This window comes from Fusarium poae, chromosome 4 (genome assembly GCF_019609905.1).
Source record: "Fusarium poae strain DAOMC 252244 chromosome 4, whole genome shotgun sequence".
Lineage (NCBI taxonomy): Eukaryota > Fungi > Ascomycota > Sordariomycetes > Hypocreales > Nectriaceae > Fusarium > Fusarium poae.
The window spans coordinates 4498179-4516479 of NC_058402.1; the positions used below are offsets into that span (position 1 = coordinate 4498179).

General features: G+C 47.1%; 9 protein-coding genes and 1 non-coding gene across 10 annotated transcripts; 7 read left to right on the plus strand and 3 right to left on the minus strand.

The window, feature by feature from the left end:
* Window positions 1-546: 546 nt before the first annotated feature.
* On the plus strand, window positions 547-2048 carry FPOAC1_011540 (uncharacterized protein; the record flags this gene model as incomplete). Its single annotated transcript, XM_044855915.1, has 2 exons — window positions 547-718; window positions 769-2048. The coding sequence occupies 2 exons, from the start codon at window positions 547-549 to the stop codon at window positions 2046-2048; spliced, it is 1452 nt and encodes a 483-aa protein (XP_044703228.1).
* Window positions 2049-2182: 134 nt separating this feature from the next.
* On the minus strand, window positions 2183-4255 carry FPOAC1_011541 (uncharacterized protein; the record flags this gene model as incomplete). The annotated part of the gene is made up of 1 exon (XM_044855916.1): window positions 2183-4255. One exon carries the CDS (start codon window positions 4253-4255, stop codon window positions 2183-2185), a length of 2073 nt encoding a protein of 690 aa, XP_044703229.1.
* Window positions 4256-4792: 537 nt separating this feature from the next.
* Window positions 4793-4881, plus strand: FPOAC1_011542. The gene has a single exon. It is a non-coding gene; the product is annotated as a tRNA-Arg (tRNA).
* Window positions 4882-5022: 141 nt separating this feature from the next.
* On the minus strand, window positions 5023-6353 carry FPOAC1_011543 (uncharacterized protein; the record flags this gene model as incomplete). The annotated part of the gene is made up of 3 exons (XM_044855917.1): window positions 5023-5044; window positions 5249-5737; window positions 5791-6353. 3 exons carry the CDS (start codon window positions 6351-6353, stop codon window positions 5023-5025), a joined length of 1074 nt encoding a protein of 357 aa, XP_044703230.1.
* Window positions 6354-7019: 666 nt separating this feature from the next.
* On the plus strand, window positions 7020-7499 carry FPOAC1_011544 (uncharacterized protein; the record flags this gene model as incomplete). Its single annotated transcript, XM_044855918.1, has 1 exon — window positions 7020-7499. One exon carries the CDS (start codon window positions 7020-7022, stop codon window positions 7497-7499), a length of 480 nt encoding a protein of 159 aa, XP_044703231.1.
* Window positions 7500-7924: 425 nt separating this feature from the next.
* On the plus strand, window positions 7925-9388 carry FPOAC1_011545 (uncharacterized protein; the record flags this gene model as incomplete). The annotated part of the gene is made up of 9 exons (XM_044855919.1): window positions 7925-8020; window positions 8067-8101; window positions 8159-8296; window positions 8349-8415; window positions 8474-8501; window positions 8552-8564; window positions 8621-9047; window positions 9099-9183; window positions 9240-9388. The coding sequence occupies 9 exons, from the start codon at window positions 7925-7927 to the stop codon at window positions 9386-9388; spliced, it is 1038 nt and encodes a 345-aa protein (XP_044703232.1).
* Window positions 9389-10000: 612 nt separating this feature from the next.
* On the plus strand, window positions 10001-11877 carry FPOAC1_011546 (uncharacterized protein; the record flags this gene model as incomplete). Its single annotated transcript, XM_044855920.1, has 9 exons — window positions 10001-10265; window positions 10329-10453; window positions 10507-10670; window positions 10721-10804; window positions 10852-11028; window positions 11078-11161; window positions 11212-11495; window positions 11545-11647; window positions 11703-11877. The coding sequence occupies 9 exons, from the start codon at window positions 10001-10003 to the stop codon at window positions 11875-11877; spliced, it is 1461 nt and encodes a 486-aa protein (XP_044703233.1).
* Window positions 11878-12837: 960 nt separating this feature from the next.
* Window positions 12838-14152, plus strand: FPOAC1_011547 (uncharacterized protein; the record flags this gene model as incomplete). Its single annotated transcript, XM_044855921.1, has 4 exons — window positions 12838-12946; window positions 13006-13185; window positions 13244-13754; window positions 14050-14152. The coding sequence occupies 4 exons, from the start codon at window positions 12838-12840 to the stop codon at window positions 14150-14152; spliced, it is 903 nt and encodes a 300-aa protein (XP_044703234.1).
* A 762-nt stretch (window positions 14153-14914) lies between these two features.
* FPOAC1_011548 (uncharacterized protein) lies at window positions 14915-16459 on the plus strand (the record flags this gene model as incomplete). The annotated part of the gene is made up of 1 exon (XM_044855922.1): window positions 14915-16459. One exon carries the CDS (start codon window positions 14915-14917, stop codon window positions 16457-16459), a length of 1545 nt encoding a protein of 514 aa, XP_044703235.1.
* Window positions 16460-16819: 360 nt separating this feature from the next.
* Window positions 16820-18184, minus strand: FPOAC1_011549 (uncharacterized protein; the record flags this gene model as incomplete). The annotated part of the gene is made up of 1 exon (XM_044855923.1): window positions 16820-18184. The coding sequence occupies one exon, from the start codon at window positions 18182-18184 to the stop codon at window positions 16820-16822; it is 1365 nt and encodes a 454-aa protein (XP_044703236.1).
* Window positions 18185-18301: the final 117 nt, after the last annotated feature.

Genomic DNA, 18301 nt, shown 5'->3' on the forward strand with positions numbered 1-18301 from the left:
TGTAACCCTCTCTCAGGGTATCAGAAAGATTGACCACTGGAAGCATGAGAGACGAAATAAGTGAGACACTTTATGCCCCTTAGACTATAATTCTTAGACTACTTATTTTTATACCCTAAGACTTAGGGGGCCATTATTTCTGCTACCTACTAGCCCTCCTACCCAGCGAATGCGAAAGTGAATCCTACCGCAGCAAGCCACATGCGCCAGATCGCAATCGCTTGTCCTAGTTTGTCACTACCAGCCCCATGGTGAGAATTGGCAACACTAAAAGCGCATGGCTACCCCGAATGGGTTGGCGATTCGAAACCTACTCGCAAGATCGTAGACTGGTAAATCATGGCGCTGTCGAATGGCTTGCATGAGATGTAACAATCTATCACCCAAGAGTGTACCAACCATGGATAAACTAAGATGAAGCCTTAATCAACTACAGGTATATATGAAGCTGGCTGTTACCGTCTGTTCTATCTTTATCCTAACAACAGCATTCACTTACATCCTTCTTATTATCCAATCTTTACTAAATCCTGAGTAACTGACAGGATGGCTTCATACGGAGAAGCAGTTGCTCTGCAGATTGCCTCAGGCTCAGAGACATCACTCAACTCTATCCCACCTCAGCCTACCGAGCAAAAGAATGAAGTTGTTCTGGCCACTCCAAAGGAGATCCAACTTCCTGAACAGCGAGGTTCAGAAAAGACTCGAGACCTCAAGTGTAAGCGCTTCCTCTTTCCCATACCTGACATTAGTTCTAACGGTACGTAGATAGGCATGCATCAACATACCGCAAGATCTTCACCATAATTTTCGTCGCCAATGCCGCCGTATTCATCGCTCTCATGGTTGTATCCAACACGACACTCCTTTCCCGCGACGCCGCTAGTGCTGCATCAGCCAACCTCATGGTCTGCATTCTATTTCGTCAAGAAGAATTCGTCAATCTATGCTACGAAATCGCCGTTCTCGTTCCTCACTCTTGGCCCATGAGCATCAGAAAGCGACTCGCCAAAGTGTTTCACTATGGTGGTTTCCACAGCGGTGCTGGAGTCGCTGCCACATCATGGTATCTGGCCTACACGATCCTGGCCACTATGGAGTATGCCGAAGATAAGAAAGAGTACAGACTGGTCAACATGATCACTGGCTGGGTCGTGGTCTGCATGTTCTTCGTCATCCTGGTGGCTGCGTACCCCACTATCCGAAGGAAGTTCCATGATCACTTTGAAGCTTTCCATCGCTTTGCTGGTTGGGTTTCACTCCTTGCCTTTTGGGTGCACAACATCGTTCAAGCTCGCGTCACTGCTCACGAGTGGAACAAGTCTATTGCTTACGCTCTGGTCCGATCTCCCAACTTCTGGTGCATTTGCGTAACTACCTCTTGCACAATCGCTTCTTGGTCCCGACTCCGCCGTCGCGTGGTTTACCCCGAGAAGCTGAGCGACCATGCTACCCGTCTCCACTTCAAGTACAGAGACATGAAGCCTTTCTACGGCCTCAAGATCAGCGACAAGCCTTTGACTGAGTGGCACGCATTTGCTACAATTCCCGATATTGAGCCTGAGTCTGGTAAGGTTGAGGGTTTTAGTGTTGTTGTCTCCAACGCAGGAGACTTTACCAAGAAGCAAATTATGGACGCTGCAGAGAGAAAGCTTTGGGTTCGAGGTGCACCCCTACATGGTCTATTGTACACTTCCAAGATCTTCCAACGAATTGTCATTGTCGCTACAGGATCTGGTATCGGACCTTGTCTCTCCCTTCTCTACGCCGATGCCACGCCTCGTCGTGTTCTTTGGTCGACTCGTGATCCGGAAAAGACATATGGGCCAGGTGTCGTCAGCGCTGTCAAGCGAGCTGACCCCAACGCGCTTATCTGGAACACTACTACACGTGGCTATCCTGACATTGTGCTCGAGACTTATAAGCTGGTGGTTGAGTCTAACGCGGAGGCGGTTTACATCATTTCGAATCCAAAGGTTACGGACAAGGTTGTGTTTGGAATGCAGACTCGCGGTGTTCCAGCTTATGGTGCTATTTTTGATTCATGATACGAATTTTGCTTGGAAGGGACTTGGAGTATTGGTTTTTGGCTTTCAAAAAGTTCGACTCGGATTTCTTAGATATTAATTAAATGAGGTGCTTGAACAAGAAATCAAACAATGAGTACGTTACACTTGACATATCAGAGCATACAAAACTCTACAGAGGGGAGGTCAAGTTGACCAAGGAGACCAGGCCAAGTGGTACTAATCTGTGCATCTAACACGAGCCTCCCTAACCCTATCTTTGTAAAGGCAAGACCGCTAGTAGGATCGGTGTACCAGGACACTGGATTTTCGGTCCGCCTTTCAACGCCTTTGGGCAAAGGTGGGAGCCCTGTGGCTCGTAACCAGAAGCGCCGGAATTTTCCGTTACGAACACTGCATTGTAACTCGGGTTCGGCATCATGATCAGCATCCTTCTGCCATGGTAGATCAAGGATTGAAAAGAAACGGCCAAGCTCGCTGGATGTTACCGTGGTACCAAAAGAACCCGATACGATGACTGTAGTTCCGTCTCGCATGCGATCAATGATTCGTTCCAAAACTTCTCTATGGCGAGTGATCATAGCATCTGCAATGAGTATCATGGAAGGAGGGGATAGTCCGTTTAAATACTCGAGTGCAGCTTCAGGGTTAAACGCATGCTCCGTGGGCTTATCGTCCGGTGCGCATATGTTGCGGCAGCTGAACTTCTGAAAATGATGACTGCCTGCGAGACAAACGAAAAGGGCATGGGCCTGCAGTTTTGGCTCAGGGGGAGAAGGCTGACTTAAGCACAATGCGATATCGGTGAACTCTTCCCTATCAGGCTTCATCTCAGCAGCCACTTTGGCCGCCATATTCGCCTCTTCGTTCAGATGCTGTGGGATTTCAAGCAGAAAAACGTCTAGCCCTTCATCACCCCATCGTTCTACCTCGCCAAGTAGAAGCTGCCATAAGTCTTTGTTGTCAACCTCCTTGCCGTTTCGGAATTTCCATCCATTGGAAATCCAACTTTTCGCCCGTTTCGTTGCTCCGTTCAAAACATAGGATGAGGCGGTAGCGACCACAATAGAGGTGAACCCTTCTGCTTTCCAATCATTCAAACGAAGAGCAGCAACGACCGCGCGCAACTCGGCTCTGTTGCTTGTGGCCTTTTCGCAATCTCCAAATGGGCCCTTTTCCTCTAGACGGTCCGAAATAAATTGGCAGGGTAGGCGAGGATCGTCATTACCAAATGATACGCTCCAGCCTCCACAGGCATACCACTTGCCGTTGAATGTACAGTGCCCATTGGCGTATAGAAGCAGTTTCGATTGCTCCCCAAATAATGACCAGCCTCTTTCATGGTCGATGTTTATACCAGTCAGGATATCCTCGTCATCTGGATGGAGGTCGGCACAATCTAACCGGGTTGGAAACACTCTTCCTGTGCCTCTGTGTTTCTTGAGAGTTTTTGACTCGTTGACCCCAGTCGGACCAATATACGGCCGAACGTAATGCGAAGTATCGCATTCAATTCTCTTGAGAGCATCACTACTCTTGTCCCATGCGCGTCTGCAATGATACAGCACAAAGTCGGCCTCGTTCCTCGACCCAGGCCCTGGAGTCTCGGAAGTGGAACTGAAATTCGGCTCCTCGGTTACCAAAGCTTCCCAGAAATGAGGGTTCACTTCGTTCACTTGCTTGCAGAGATCGAGGTACTGGTTCTCCACGTTGCTCAATAGTTCTGCAAAATCCGACCACTCCCTCGTGGTTTCAAATACATCCTCTGCAACCAACCCGAGCGAAAAATCCATGATTGGCTCATCGCCATTGAATCCTATCGAGGTATCGAAATGTTCATCTGTGATGGCGCCGAGGTCCATGCATAGTCGGAGCTTAAGAAGAGTGAGAGCGACAAGGTGACTTAGACTGAGACGCGATAGTGGTAACGTGCTTAAAGATTCGCAAGCATCGGCTCCTTCAAGGTCGAAGAAGGGGGAGTTTGGGCTGCCGGAGAGTGATTTCGGACCATGCAATGCCCACCATTTGATAAAGTCATAACATGTTTGCTCTTGATCAAGCTCCAGTAGAACATGAGGGATGATATCGCTGAGGCGCAAAGAATCTGTAGGATCTTTCTTTAGCATATTCCAGAGTTCCTCTAGAGCCAACCCTGTTTCCTCATCTGAGGGACTCTGCAACAATTCATCGACGCCAGGGAACTGGAGTATCATATTATAGGCCTCCATCTTGAAAAGGCGGTGCAAAATGGTTCGAGAATGAGGAAATTAAATTTAATGTGGTCTGTTGGTTTTTCTAGGCTGCCAACAGTGCCAAGTCATGGTCAAAATGCCCCGTGCACAGAAGATTTTCCGGATCACGACAAGGTCAATAAAGGTGCGTATATTGGTTACTCAATACTTCATAAAGCTCATCTTAGAATAAATAAGTGCCTCATCAAGAATACGTGCAGCTGCCCTGCCCAATAATGGTGAATTGAGAAAGCCAACTTGATAAACGAGGCCCAGATCCAAAGGTCAACTCCGAAGAATTAATCCGGGTAACGTGACCCATGCAGAAGCTATGGCCTACTCTCATGAGCTTTACACAACATTGTGACTAACTTTATCATCAGGGAGTGTAATTAGATATGAATCTACCGAATAATTAGGATAAGTAGTCCCAAATATAGTCTGCACTTGATATATATGACTGGCCTCGTTGTGATTGACTCAGTGTAGACCTCCAGTATGAAAATAGTAGTGAGCTGACTCATCAAAAGCAGCGGCCGCGTGGCCTAATGGCTAAGGCGCTAGATTTCGGTTCCAGCACCTGATCCCTCTAGAGATTCCAGGTTCGACTCCTGGCGTGGTCGAATGACTGAGCTGACGTTTCTTTTTGCATCCCCCCCCCATCTGTTTCCATGTTTAGAGATCAACCCATATTACTACTGGTCATGAATTAGAGGCCTAGGAAGAGACGCTATATTGGAGACAGCTATAATCTAAATTTCAATTTAAGCCCATCGGCCAAGTTCGCTGTTCCAAGTTAGATTCCTCGGAGTATTTTCAAATCTGCCATCCCTTGTTATGCCTCCTCCAGATCCGAAGCATCCCATCTCAACAATAATGGTTTTCTTTTCTGCGCAATCCCCCACCCGAAACCAGTAACCGTTCTGGGCTGTTATACCCTCGATACTTCCGTACGTCTCTCTTGTGTCTCCTCTCGGTGCACAGTCATACCTGCCATCCAAGTAGTGCCATACTTTGTGTCGTAGCCAGCTTTGTGACTTGAATGAATCCAAACCCCTCTCTTCCATGGCCATCCTATAGACCTCTCTAACCAGCTGTTCAAATGCCCAGCTTGCAAGGGAAACCGTGATTGGTTCCTGTAGGTATTGCCCGCGACGGGCGACAAACAAGTCCAAAGTCTTGACCATTTCTTCCATCTCCACAGGAAGTATGTCATATAGTTTCAATTTCAGAGCGAGGTTCAATCGTTGGAGCTTAGGAAAATGTGTGTCGAGAATCGAGAGAATTTGGTTCAGGTCACTGTGCTGCGGGACTGATACTCTCGACCGTATCTCCGAGTCTATCAACCACACTACCTCGAGTGAAGTCATCATAGAAAGACGCTGTGGGAGAATAAGATTCGGCAAATTAGAAATCAAGTCCTTGCTGGACATGTGTATGGTGTTAGTGTGGTACAACACATCCACGCCTTCAGCATATCTGAGAAAATTGTCAGTCATCATAATGCTAGAGAAATATAGAATTGAACGCACGATTGTCGACAAGCTAATAGCCATCCCATGACGCCAATAAAGCACGCATCATTAGTCCCGTAATGTTCAGTCCACATCCGGCAAAAGTCTGCCTCTCCAGAGCAGCAATGATCATCAGCTGGTTGGGGCACCCATTCGTCAGACTGTAATATTTTTCGGTATTGAGGTGTGACCACCCGATGGCACACACAACCTTTCCACTTCCAAATATGAGGTTGGCTTCTGTCGAGGGTTTGACCGTATCGTGTGCTCAAATTGCCATGCCGGTAATCTTGCCCCGAGCTATTTGCTCCTGGCTTGGTAGGGTGCTCAAGGACCAAATCCATATGCACAGTACGATCTCCAAAGGCAAAAACCAAGATTTGTCGCCGGATTTCGGTTGGCAACTTGCTGAATAGTGGGGAGCTCTGCAGTGGTAGCGAGAGATTTTGCTCCGAAGATGATGGTGTCAACACGCGTGGGCGCGGGCTTGTAAGACATGGCATCTGAGGTGTGGGAGCGACTTTTTCTTTTTGACGACGAGATTTTCTGGTCTCGAACCAAACCTTCAAGTGGCGTCGCATGATTTGAATTGATCGAACAACGTCGGTCGGATTGATTGTGAAAAGAAGAAGTTTGCAAAGCCAACAACCAACACGTCTGAGAGCAAAGTACACAACCAACAGAGCAGTGTCAATAAGAATTCAAACTGTATATATCATGAAGTTATTGATTGGCTCGTGGAACCCTTGTACAAAATATGTTACCCTAAACAGTCAGTGTTCAGACTTGGGTGACTTTCAAGAGTCTTTCTTAATTATCTCCCCAGATCAAGTAACTCTCTAATGTGGTATTGGTTGGCATATTAGTATCTGAAACCATTTCCGTATTCCTTGTGTGATGTCAAATGTGTGAATAACTATCCAGCGTGACTTCAAGTTAGGCTTTGGGGCTATCTAGAACACATTGTCGAGCACGACATTAGGAAATATTCCATTTCCATGGTTTCAAGTACATACCTACAGACATTTTTCTGACCTGTTTTATATATGAAGGCCAGCGCAGACGTCAGGTAGCGTTAAATAACTAGTCACGAGGTTAAATACGTCATAGATCTCTTTATTCCACGACGCGTTTGGAGAGAAACATAACGATGGGCCAACAAAACTACAATTCATTTCTACCATCAAAGAAAACAAATCGTGATATTTCATCTTTGAGAGAGATATTTCTATAATCACTGAAACGAAATGGCAAACTCAACCAAAGCCAAGCGCTTAATGGACACTATCACGGAAGCCCATCGCATGTCATACCGTATAGGTCGCGGCGAACAAGGTGTCTTGACATTCGAACCATACAAATCACACATCCTTCCACTATGGCGTTTCCGTACAGTCCCAATCGCGAAAAAGAGTGCGGAAGAATTGTGGGATAAGTTCAACGAGTTCAAGGATCAGCGCGACTTTGTTGGAATGGATATGACGCGCAAGTTTATCCAGATGGGCATGACGCGTGCGAAGCGATACGCAAACCACGCGGGCGGGCGGAAGTACGCGAAAGGAACAAACAAAGAACTACCAAAGAGTGAGGAACATCCTGATAAGAAGGAGAAAGAAAGGGCAAGTCTCATCTTTCGAGGATATTGGGAACGTTGCAAGGATGATGAGGATTACCAAGACCTCAAGGATGAGTTTCTGAAACAGCAAAAAGAATTGGCAAAGTCATAAATGTCAGTAGTGACCACTTCATATACCATCAAGCCTATCCAAAAACACAGGAGATTATCACGGAATGAGTTTGCGATGAGGTGACACGTATGTTCACTCTCTCAATTGAGTGGCCATCAGCCTCCCGTCTTAACTTTGTTATCTCACTTGCATCATGATAAAACCATTTGAAGAAATAAACTGCCAAGCCTCTGGTTCTCACATGTGCATGAACATCTGTTGGTTCTGCCCGCGCCTCAAACATGCAGCTTTATCCGCAAATAACAGGCGACGTGTTCCCTGTAACCTCACGTGAAATGGCCTGATAGATAAAACAACTCATTTCTCACAAACATCCCCTCTCTCAACTATTCTATATGGTAAAAGCAGGCTTACACCATTCGCCAGACATTGATCAAAGTCTTCAGTCTATAACTATAGCCAAAATGACGGAAGTGAGAAACGTTACTGATTCACCAGCCAAGGCGCCGACGCCGACACCATCACCTCCAAACGAATTGGATGTTGGTGGCCAACCTGAGGTACAGTCTGCGTATTTCCACATGGAATAAGGCTAAAAGTTGTTAGATCGACGACGGAGATTCATCCTTTCAATCAGATGCGTAAGCGTCAATATCATCCTTGAACTGTACTGCCAAAACTTACTCATGAACGCACAGGTCAAGTTCAACAGCATCAGTCTCCGAGAGTATCCTTGAATATCGCCGAATCCATGGACGAACCTACCATAGCGACAAATACAGAAGTGAACACGTCTTCCCTAATGACGAGCAGCAGATGGAATGTGTTGATCTATCGTAAGTAGACAACCATCTTTGATGGGGTAACCTGCAATCTAACAACCCATAGCCATCACTACCTCTTGCTTCTACTCGAAGGCAAACTCTTCCTTGCCCCAATCAAAGATGGCATTCAGGTAAGACCGAAAGGGTGGTAAATCATAGAAGAGAGCTTTTTAATAATTCTTACAACAGAACGTGCTTGATGTCGGAACAGGAAGTGGTAAGTCTCTTGCTCCCAAATCTATCATGAACCTGACTGACTGTGTAAAGGTATCTGGTCGATGTATGTTGGACTTGACACTAACACTTCTGAACTGGACTGACCTCTATGATTTTCAGGGACTTTGGAGATCAATATCCAGGTGCTGAAGTGATCGGCACAGACCTTTCACCTTGCCAGCCCCAATGGGTTCCGCCTAATGTCCGATTCGAAATAGAAGACGCCAGTCAAACTTGGACCTGGGAAGATGGCCATTTTGACTTTATTCACATCCGATATCTGTTTGGTGCAATAACGGACTGGAACCATATTTTCGAACAGGCCTACCGTTGTTGCGCACCCGGGGGTTGGGTCGAGTCTGTTGAAGCCGATCTTCGATTTTGCAGTGACGATGGAACTATAGACCTAGAGCCTGTCTGGGGTACGGCTAGCAAGTTGTTGGTAGAGGGCGGCAAGGTCATGGGACGTTCGTTCTTTGTCCTTGAGGAGCAGAAAGAAGGCATCGAGAAGGCTGGCTTTGAAGATATCAAGGTGGTGGACTACAAGGTAAGCATGTTGTCAATATGATAGAACCAGAAACTGATGTTGCGATTACAGGTTCCGATCGGTGGATGGCCCAAAGATCCAGCCTTGGCTGAAGTTGGTCGTTTTATGCTACAGACACTAGAGAATGACCCGGAAGGTAAGAAATTGTGACTATAACATCGCGGAATGCCCAATGAACTAACACTGGACAAGGATACTCATTCGTGCTGTGGAATCATGTACTCAAGTGGCCCAGTGATGAGTACCAGATATTCCTCATGCAGGTGCGCAAGGCCTTGCGGAACCGCAAAGTTCACAGTTACATCAAGGTCCGATATGTTTATGGACGCAAGCCCGAGTAATGTTTAGTGTATCTTTGAAATTCCCTTATCGTCAGAATGTAATCTCAATATCCTTAAATGTTCTAAAGCCACTATATATCTTTATCTTGTTTATCAGTCCCATTGTATGCAGCTGAATGATGATGATAAGTTGGCATAAGCGAAGCCGCCAGTGGTGGACACAAACAGACGCACTTATCGAGAGGAAATAAAGAGTGAGATCCAACCAATCGTGCAACCTGCAACAATCAATAGTGGCAATTATCATGGAGTCGCTTCCGGCATCATGACCCGAGTGTGATATGCGAGTCATATCTTGTCTCGGCTGGACCTTCTTGAGAGATAAGTCGCCGATAACGCTCAGACTAAACCCCGTGGGGAAGGTCAAGCGACTCATGTCGGCAAAGACATGATTGGTTAACGAGTTGGCCGACTACTGACCCCTCGCTTGGACCTTCACTCTTCTCATATCAAGCGGGGAATAAACAGATGAACAGACAGGAAGTGACCCCGTGGGGTAACGATGATAAGGTTGGCGCCGGTGTTAGTGAATCGGATATATAAAGACGCTGGTTTCTACCAATGTTGATCTTAAGTCCATCAGTAATCTTGTGTGTGTTTACTTCTTGAACAATGACTGAACTCAAGACCACTGTTTCCTCCACTGGTGATGCTCGCGCTGAATCAGTGCGAGCAGCAGAAATGTCTCCCACTAGGGATATTCCTATGTGGAAGTATATCTGGCATCACAGTCTCACCCAGATGATACTTCTGAGCATCCAGGCCTTTTGTGGCCCGGCCATGTCAGATGCTATTGCAGGCTTGGGTGGTGGTGGTCTTGCCACTCCTCAGGTTTCCAACATATCGACTGCCCTTCGCTATGCTGCTTTGGCTTTCAGTACGTACAGTTAAACATATAATGGTATCATTCTGAAGTAATACTGACATTTCTTTTCTCCAGCCTGTTTCATGGGCGGTCCGATTGTCAACAAAATCGGCGTCAAATGGGCTCTCGTCATCGGTTCCATGTCTTTCCCTATTCAAGGTTCGGCATATTACTGTAACAGCAAGTTCGGTAATCAATGGGTGGGTTATCTTGAAGATACTTTTGACCTCCACCAAAACTGACACTATTCTAGTATCTGATCTTGAGCGGTGCAATTGGCGGCATCGGAACTGGTTGCTGGTATGTCGCTGAAGCTGGTGCCATTATGACTCTTGCCCCTTCTGGAGCTCGTGGTAAATACCTGGCTCTTTGGATCGTGTCCCGTAACCTAGGACAGCTCGTGGGTGGTGCTATCAAGTAAGTCAAACTCCTGGGTGCAACGTGTGATAGTACTGACCATCTTCTAGTCTGTCGAAAAACCATGAGAAGGGTGTCAGTGGCGGAGTCACTCCGGACACATACATTGCTTTCCTGATTATTGAATGCCTGGCGTAAGTCTCAACATTCCACCAACTAGAGGAGAACTAACCTGTTTCAGTCTGCCTTTCGCATTCATGATTACCCCATTTCAACACGTTATTCGATCTGATGGTACCAAGATCGTCACCGCCGAAACACTTTCGACAAAGTTGGAGGTTAAGCGCATTGCCAAGACCATGACCTCGAGACTCATCACTTTGTCGGCCATTTGGGCTGTCTGGTCCTTCTTTTACAGGTAAGACATCGAACCTCTCTGGAATCGCTTACATTGACCTTGATGATAGTGGCTCTTGGTCAACCTATCTCGGAATCCATTTTACTGTCCGCGCCCGAGCCTTGTCATCCCTCGTCTCGCCTTTCTTCTGCATGTAAGTAGTTATCCACTTCCATGTCCCCAATCCCTCTAACACAGTACCAGTATCGGTTGCTTCGGTCTTGGCTTCATTCTTGACGCTAAGAAGCTTGCACAACGTCGCCGTGCACAAATTGGTCTCTACACTGTCGTCATCTTGAACGTCGGAGTCTACATCTGGTCAATCATTATGCAAGCCCGCTTCGAGCGTAATGACCCTGGTGCCATTGACTGGGATGACGGTTTGTTTGCGACTTCTTTCTTGCCGTACTTCTTTGTGCAGACAACGGGACCACTTTCACAGTCGTATATGTACTGGCTTTTGTCTTCTTTTGCTACTGATGCACAAGGTATGTTTATCACGGACCCTTGTAGTTACTATCCACTAACAACATGCAGAAAATGTTAGAAACGGTGCTGCGTTCCGATGTCTTGAGGCCATTGGTCAAGCCATTGCGTATGGCATGAACACACAAACCAAGAGTGACCCCCTGGTCGGGTTGTAAGTTCTTTCAACCGTGTCTACTGGACCAAGTGTCTTACTAATAATTTGACAGCTGTGTAACATTCGCTCTGCTCGGCGCTTCGCTGCTACCCATGATCATGCTTGTGAATAGTACACCCAACAGGATCCCTGCTGATGAGATTGCTGAACAGCAGGCAATGGGAGATAAACTTGGCGATATTGAGGGTCAGACAGTCCAGGTGGATGATGGCCAGGTCAAGAAATAAGTCACTGACATGGGACTACACACATGATACATGATTAAATTTGTAATTACTCGACGAATATTAAATGTGGTTCAAGCTTAGTTGGCATTGGCAATCATATCGAGGCAACAAAAATAAGGGTGCATAAGGTTCTCCAAGGGATAGCGAGTAAGAATACTGCCCTTGGACGCCTACGCGCCCAATTCCAAGCCAATGTGATCATAGAAGAACAGAAAAATTTGCTTTCTTTCATCCATTCATTCATTCATACATAGTCCTCTCGCCTGTTAAACTGATATGCCGAGTCGCAGCTTATTCTGATCATTATTGGACGTCGTGTACCGCCAAAGACGGTGAGTGTGCAGTTGGATCTCCGAGCATCAGATCATACTTCCCCTACGGCTAATAATAACTTTCTAAACGTCTTTTTATCGTAGAGCTCTCTGGAATCTTACTAACCCCAACCTCAATAGGCATTTTAAGAGGGTTGGAGGCTTGCCTTGGTGCCACACACACCATTGGTGGTCCCCTGCAGAGCACATGAAAATGCCTAGTTAAAGACAACGTTTCTTGTCAAGGTCTAAAGGGTAACACGCTGCCAAGACACAAAGCGCGTCAAGGTCGAATGGAAGCAGTCTTGTTTTCAGCTTCATATTCAGCTTTTCTGAATATTCGCATAGGCCGCATCACCGAGACCTGCTCGCCAAGACGTCAGCCAATACCAGGAGCTTGGTTCAGCCTCAGCGCTTACATGCCGATCGTACCTGCATGTGGCATCAGCACTTTGTCTTTAACCACGAATTTGCAAAGACGGTATTTTGGGAAACATTTGATGATGAGGATCAAAGGTTCGAGTATATATAGATGCTGTCTGGTTACTTTGTTGTAACAGCCAAGCTCATATCCTCAATAACATTCGTTCATAACGACACTCTTTCACACTGACACTCGTTTCTAAACACTACCCTTTCTTCATTCATCATGGAGGCTCGTTCATCAGAAAAAATGTCCACCGGTTCTCTCTTCCTCAGAATGATCGGCGTCGGTGAGGCCAGGATTGGTATGATATGGTTCATGCTGGCCATTCTTTGTAAGTTCCCTGAACCGAGACGTGCAAGAAAGAAAGAACACTACTGACATATCTGACAGTCGGCTTCATAGCCAACATCGTTGTCCTCGTTGGCTGTGCCTCACCTGAGACGCAATCAGTCTATCTCTTCAGAGTCGGAAGCGCGGAGCTTGTAAACGCAACCGCTAATGTTACTGGTATCTCTCCAAATAAGCTGCAAACATTCGAGCTTCCCGAGTACTGGTATTGGGGCCTCTCAGGTATGTTGGAACTCTCACATGCTATTGAATAAGCTTGTGCTAATACAGATTCTGCTAGGCGTGTGTATGAACGTCAGAACCAGGAATCTGTTCGACGTTGAAGAGAAAATCACCTGCAAACAGAGCTTCCCACCCGTGTTCACCATCGAAGACATGATTTCTTTCGCCGCCGAGGCACATCTCGGGGACAACAAGAATACGACAGTCAAGACCAAGATGATGGAACCATGGACGAATGCACTTGCAAAGATGCAAGACGATCTTGTCGAACCGTCCCGCCCCAGAGACCTCATGCGAGCTGCGGCTGCCTTTTGTGTTCTTTCGACCATCCTGGCTTCTATCATTTTAATCCTCACTGCACTGTACCTTACCATTCTACGCAACTTTCTTAGGCGCTGGATGCTTTACGCCCTCGCCTTACTTGACGCATTGTTGTTCACTGGTTCAGGAGTCATGATCGGCTATGCTATGCGCGAAGGCCCGATGGGGATTATCGAACTTTCTGGTATACCCCAAGGACATATATATGGAGCTGGCAATACCGCCTTTACCTTGGGTGCTCTAGTCAAGTATGTTGCCATGGAGATCTTTTTGTTTCTCTTTTTTCTGGCCTTGTTTCTGCTTCTTTGGCTTATTTACTGCTGTTTGCTTTGCTGTGTGGATGACAGAGACAGGGTCAAGGTCAAGGTCCAAGTCATAAACAGGTACTCGCCTGCGCAATACTGATATGGCTATTCGTGTTTATAATGTTGGGTGGACACTGAAATTTGGTGTGGGAATTTGCAAATCGGTTGTTGAAGGATTGTACTGGATGTCATGACGGCGTTTTGTAACTCTTTTTTTTTTTACTAATGAAATGACGAGTGTTGTTGCTTATGTGGTTCAAGACTTTGCTGGTATCGACAACTGCGAAACAGTACAAAAACAAAAGGGACATCGCCCCAAATCTCTAGTCAGGTTAATGTAAGTGGGCAATATACGGAGTACTTCGTTCCGACTTGATTTGCTCGTGTTCTGATCATCTGGGGTAACGGTGGAGACATATCTCGCAACTGTAGTGTAGATCTTTCGTTATGCGACCCAATGACAACTTGCTCGACACTTCACCTTTTAACTAATTGCAGACCGAGTTTGCTACGAGATCTCGTCCAAGTCTGGGCACCAAGACGCTGTACTGCAAATGCAGACATGCGTTTTGGCAATCGATACATGCAAGCATGACCGCAGCAAAGTTACGAGATTTTGTCAGGATCAACATATGAGATGCCATAGTGTCTAGTGCGATGTAACGCAGTTCTTTAGCCTAAAACAGTTGGCTTTTGCCAGGCAGTAGCGCACTACTAAGCTACTAAGCTACTGTACCAGGCTCTCAAGTCTATACTGGCGGACCTACATCATGTTTCAATCACACCGGCAGTTGGAGACAATTTATCTGGAGGCGCTATGCAAGGTTCCCCGCATGAATCATCCAATTCAATACTGTTTTCTCCTCCAATCGGAGTCAACAAATGAAATGGAATTACTACAATGGGATATGTATTGCCGTTCGAATCAGAAGAGAGCTTGATAGATTTGAACATGATGTTTCTGCCAAGTCCACCAATGATGCAATTGGAAGGACTCACAGAACAAATCTACACTGATTATATACAAGACAAGCCATTACGGTGGATCCCATCTTGGTCTTGGACATCTTCACTTTCAAATTCTACTCCGTCACACTTTCGCTATGACGGGCTTCAAGAAGAGCGCCATATTTGGCCTCCTCTCTTCCCTTGCGGTGACCGCTCAGAAGTTCACAAACCCAGTTATCTGGGAAGATCTTCCGGACAATGAAGTCACCCGAGCAGGAGACGCATACTACATGACTTCCTCGACTTTCCACTACTCCCCCGGTGCTCCAGTTCAGCGATCTTATGATCTTGTCAACTGGGAACACATTGGCCACTCTGTCCCTGTTCTCGACTGGTCGCCTGATTACAGTCTGGAGAATGGTAGAAGAGCGTACGTGAAGGGCATTTGGGCCTCATCTCTGAGATACAGAGAGAGCGACAAGAAGTTTTACTTTGTCGCGTGCATTAGTGGTACTGGAAAGACCTTTGTGTACAGTGCTTCCAGCCCAATGGGCCCATGGACCAAAGGCGCGACGATCAACAAGTGCTACTACGATGCTGGATTGCACTTTGATGAGACAGATACCCCATATGTTGCGTATGGTCGTGACGATATCCACCTTGCACAGCTCAGCAAGGACATGAACAGCGAAGTCAGAGAGCAGGTCGTGCTCAGACCCCCTCTGACTCTCGAGGGAGCCCGTCTCTACCAGCGAAATGGAAGCTGGTACATCTTCTTGACTCGTCCTCCGGATGGACAATACATCGCCAGGTCCACCAGCGGACCTTGGGGGCCATACGACAACCGCATCATCGCTGATAGACTCAAACTCTCCAATGTCCCAAGAGCTGGATCTCCCCATCAGGGAAGTCTTATCCAGACTCAAAAAGGCGACTGGTACTATATGGGCTTTTCAGACATGTATCCCGGAGGCAGATGCCCTGTACTTGCACCCGTTACTTGGAAGAGTGATGGTTTCCCACAAATCACACTTGTCAATGGTGCTTGGGGCGACTATGACTACCCTCTTCCCCGTCGAGATGTTGCCAGTCCTATCGGCACTGACAATTTCCCCGGAAATCAGCTCCGAGCAGACTGGGAATGGAACCACAACCCTGTTACCAGCGGTTTTACCGTAAACAACGGCCTGACTCTTCGAACTGTTACCGTCACAAAGGATCTGTATCAAGCTCGCAACACCCTCACTCATCGTATTCGCGGTCCCCAGGGTCAGGCTACAGTAGTGATTGACTTTTCACAAATGGCTGATGGTGACCGCACGGGTCTTGGTGTCCTGCGTGACCAGTCTGCGTGGATCGGAATTGAGCGCGAAGGCAACAGCTTCAATCTCGTCATGACATCAGGTCTCACCATGAATACAGACTGGTCTACCAAGTCCACCGGTAATGTGGTCGCGAGAACCAACAATGTTTCATACCGAAAGGTGTACCTTCGAGCGAATGCGGATGTGCGACCAGGACAGGCCGGTAGTGCCAAGTTCAGTTACAGCACTGATGGAAATAGCTTCACTAGCTTTGGAAGCACGCTCACATTGGGAACTTATTGGGAGTTCTTCCCTGGTAACAGGTGGAGTGTTCACAATTACGCAACCAAGGGTCTTGGTGGTTCCGTCAAGGTTGAGAGGTTTGACAACCGCTAAGTGGTGAGGAGATCTAAATTCTGTATATTGCAGCAAGTTGTTCTTGGGAGTCTGTAGTCAATAAGTCATTGTATGAGACTCAAACTACATTTTCCTCAGTGACCGATTGTAAGAACCCTGTGTAGTACCCAGACGTAGTAACCACAAGTCTCCGTCACGTTGATGTTGTGTTGAGCGTGATGCACCTCTACAGCAATCTGTATGACAAAACAAGGCAAGTAAATCACGCTCCTTTGTGTTAATCTATTAATCAGTAACACAGTTGAATGATGGACTGTTAGAAGACGACTACCATATCCTGATACAAGCTTGACATTGTTCCTATCGTTGGCTAAGTAGAACATGGTACCCTTTCACTTCTCACTTGAACTGCCACCAATTGAAGTTAAACAAGTAATCCGAGCCCTCTCCAGTAAAGCGAAGGAACAGGTCACTTGTGCCCGTAGCTCCGCTAACAGGGCAGTCAACCGTTCTCCATGTCTGCCAGCCGCCAGTCGAGGGAACCGTGCAAGTTCCGACGAGCTTACCAGTTTCACTTCCCAACCTCAACTCGATCTTGCCTCCTCTGCTATTTGCCGACGCAACGCGAGCACTGAAGGACTGGGCTCCGTTTCCAAAGGCCACACCCTTGACTTTGATGTAGTCTCCATTGTTGATAAAGCCAACGTTAAGACCGCCCTCACTGCAAGCCTCAGTCTCTACGCCATTAGTCCAAGCAATGGTCTCGGCTTCTTGGCGAGTGTATGGGTCAAGGGATCTAACTTGTGCGGGACCGGCTGTGGTCATGCGCAGTTGTGGAATCAAGCCATTGGAGTTGTACTGGAAGCTTTCGACAGCGACTGAGCGCGTGTACCCACTGCCACCGGGGAGAGCACCATTGTGGTAGAAGAAGTAAGACTTGTTGTCAAAGTCAATAATGGCAGGGTGGTTGGTGAAACTCTTTCCTTCATGCGCCATGAGAACGCCGCGATATGTCCAGGGACCGGTGGCAGTGGGACCAGTTGAGTAGCGGATATCTTCAGAGCAGCAATTAGCTGCGTAGAGCATGTAATACATTCCGTTACGCTTGTATAACCATGGACCTTCCTCGAAATTCGTAGGGCGATCAGCGTTGTTGGGGCGTGAACCAAAGCCAGCTGTTGTAAGCTGGACCTTGTTGATACCGCCACTATAAGATATCATGTCTTGGTTTAGCTTAACATAGTAGAGGCCTGGGTTACCCCAGTACATGTAAGCTTGTCCGTCGTCGTCGATGAAAACAGTTGGGTCTATCTCATTGTTGTCGACCAGTGGCTTGCCCAAGGCATCACGGTAAGGTCCGACGATGTTATCACTCACGCCTACACCAATAGCCATACGTCCATTTTTCATCGCGACAGGAACGTAATAGTAAAACTTTCCATTGCGAGCAGCGACTTGGCCAGCCCAGGCTCGGTCGTTAGCCCAGCTGAAGTCGGTCAGACCCATAGGGGATGGATGGTGCTGCCAGTTGACCATATCGTTGGACGAAAACAGGCGCCAGTCCTTCATGTTGAAGAATGTGGAGCAATCTTCGTCGTGACTTGTGAAAAGGTAGACACGGCCATTGTGGACGATAGGGGCCGGGTCGGCAGTGTAGACTGTTTGGACAATAGGATTGTCTGCGTTGACAACACTAGAGGTAGACAGTAGACTACTGAGCAACAGAAGGCCTTTGGTGATGGCCCAGGTGTTCGCTTTGACCATGTTGGCGAAGCGTCCACTGTATGTAATGGTATATGGATTAACTTGTCAGAATGAGGGAATAGATAACTCTGAACAATTGTTGTGGGACAGATGACCGAATATAACATTAACACGATT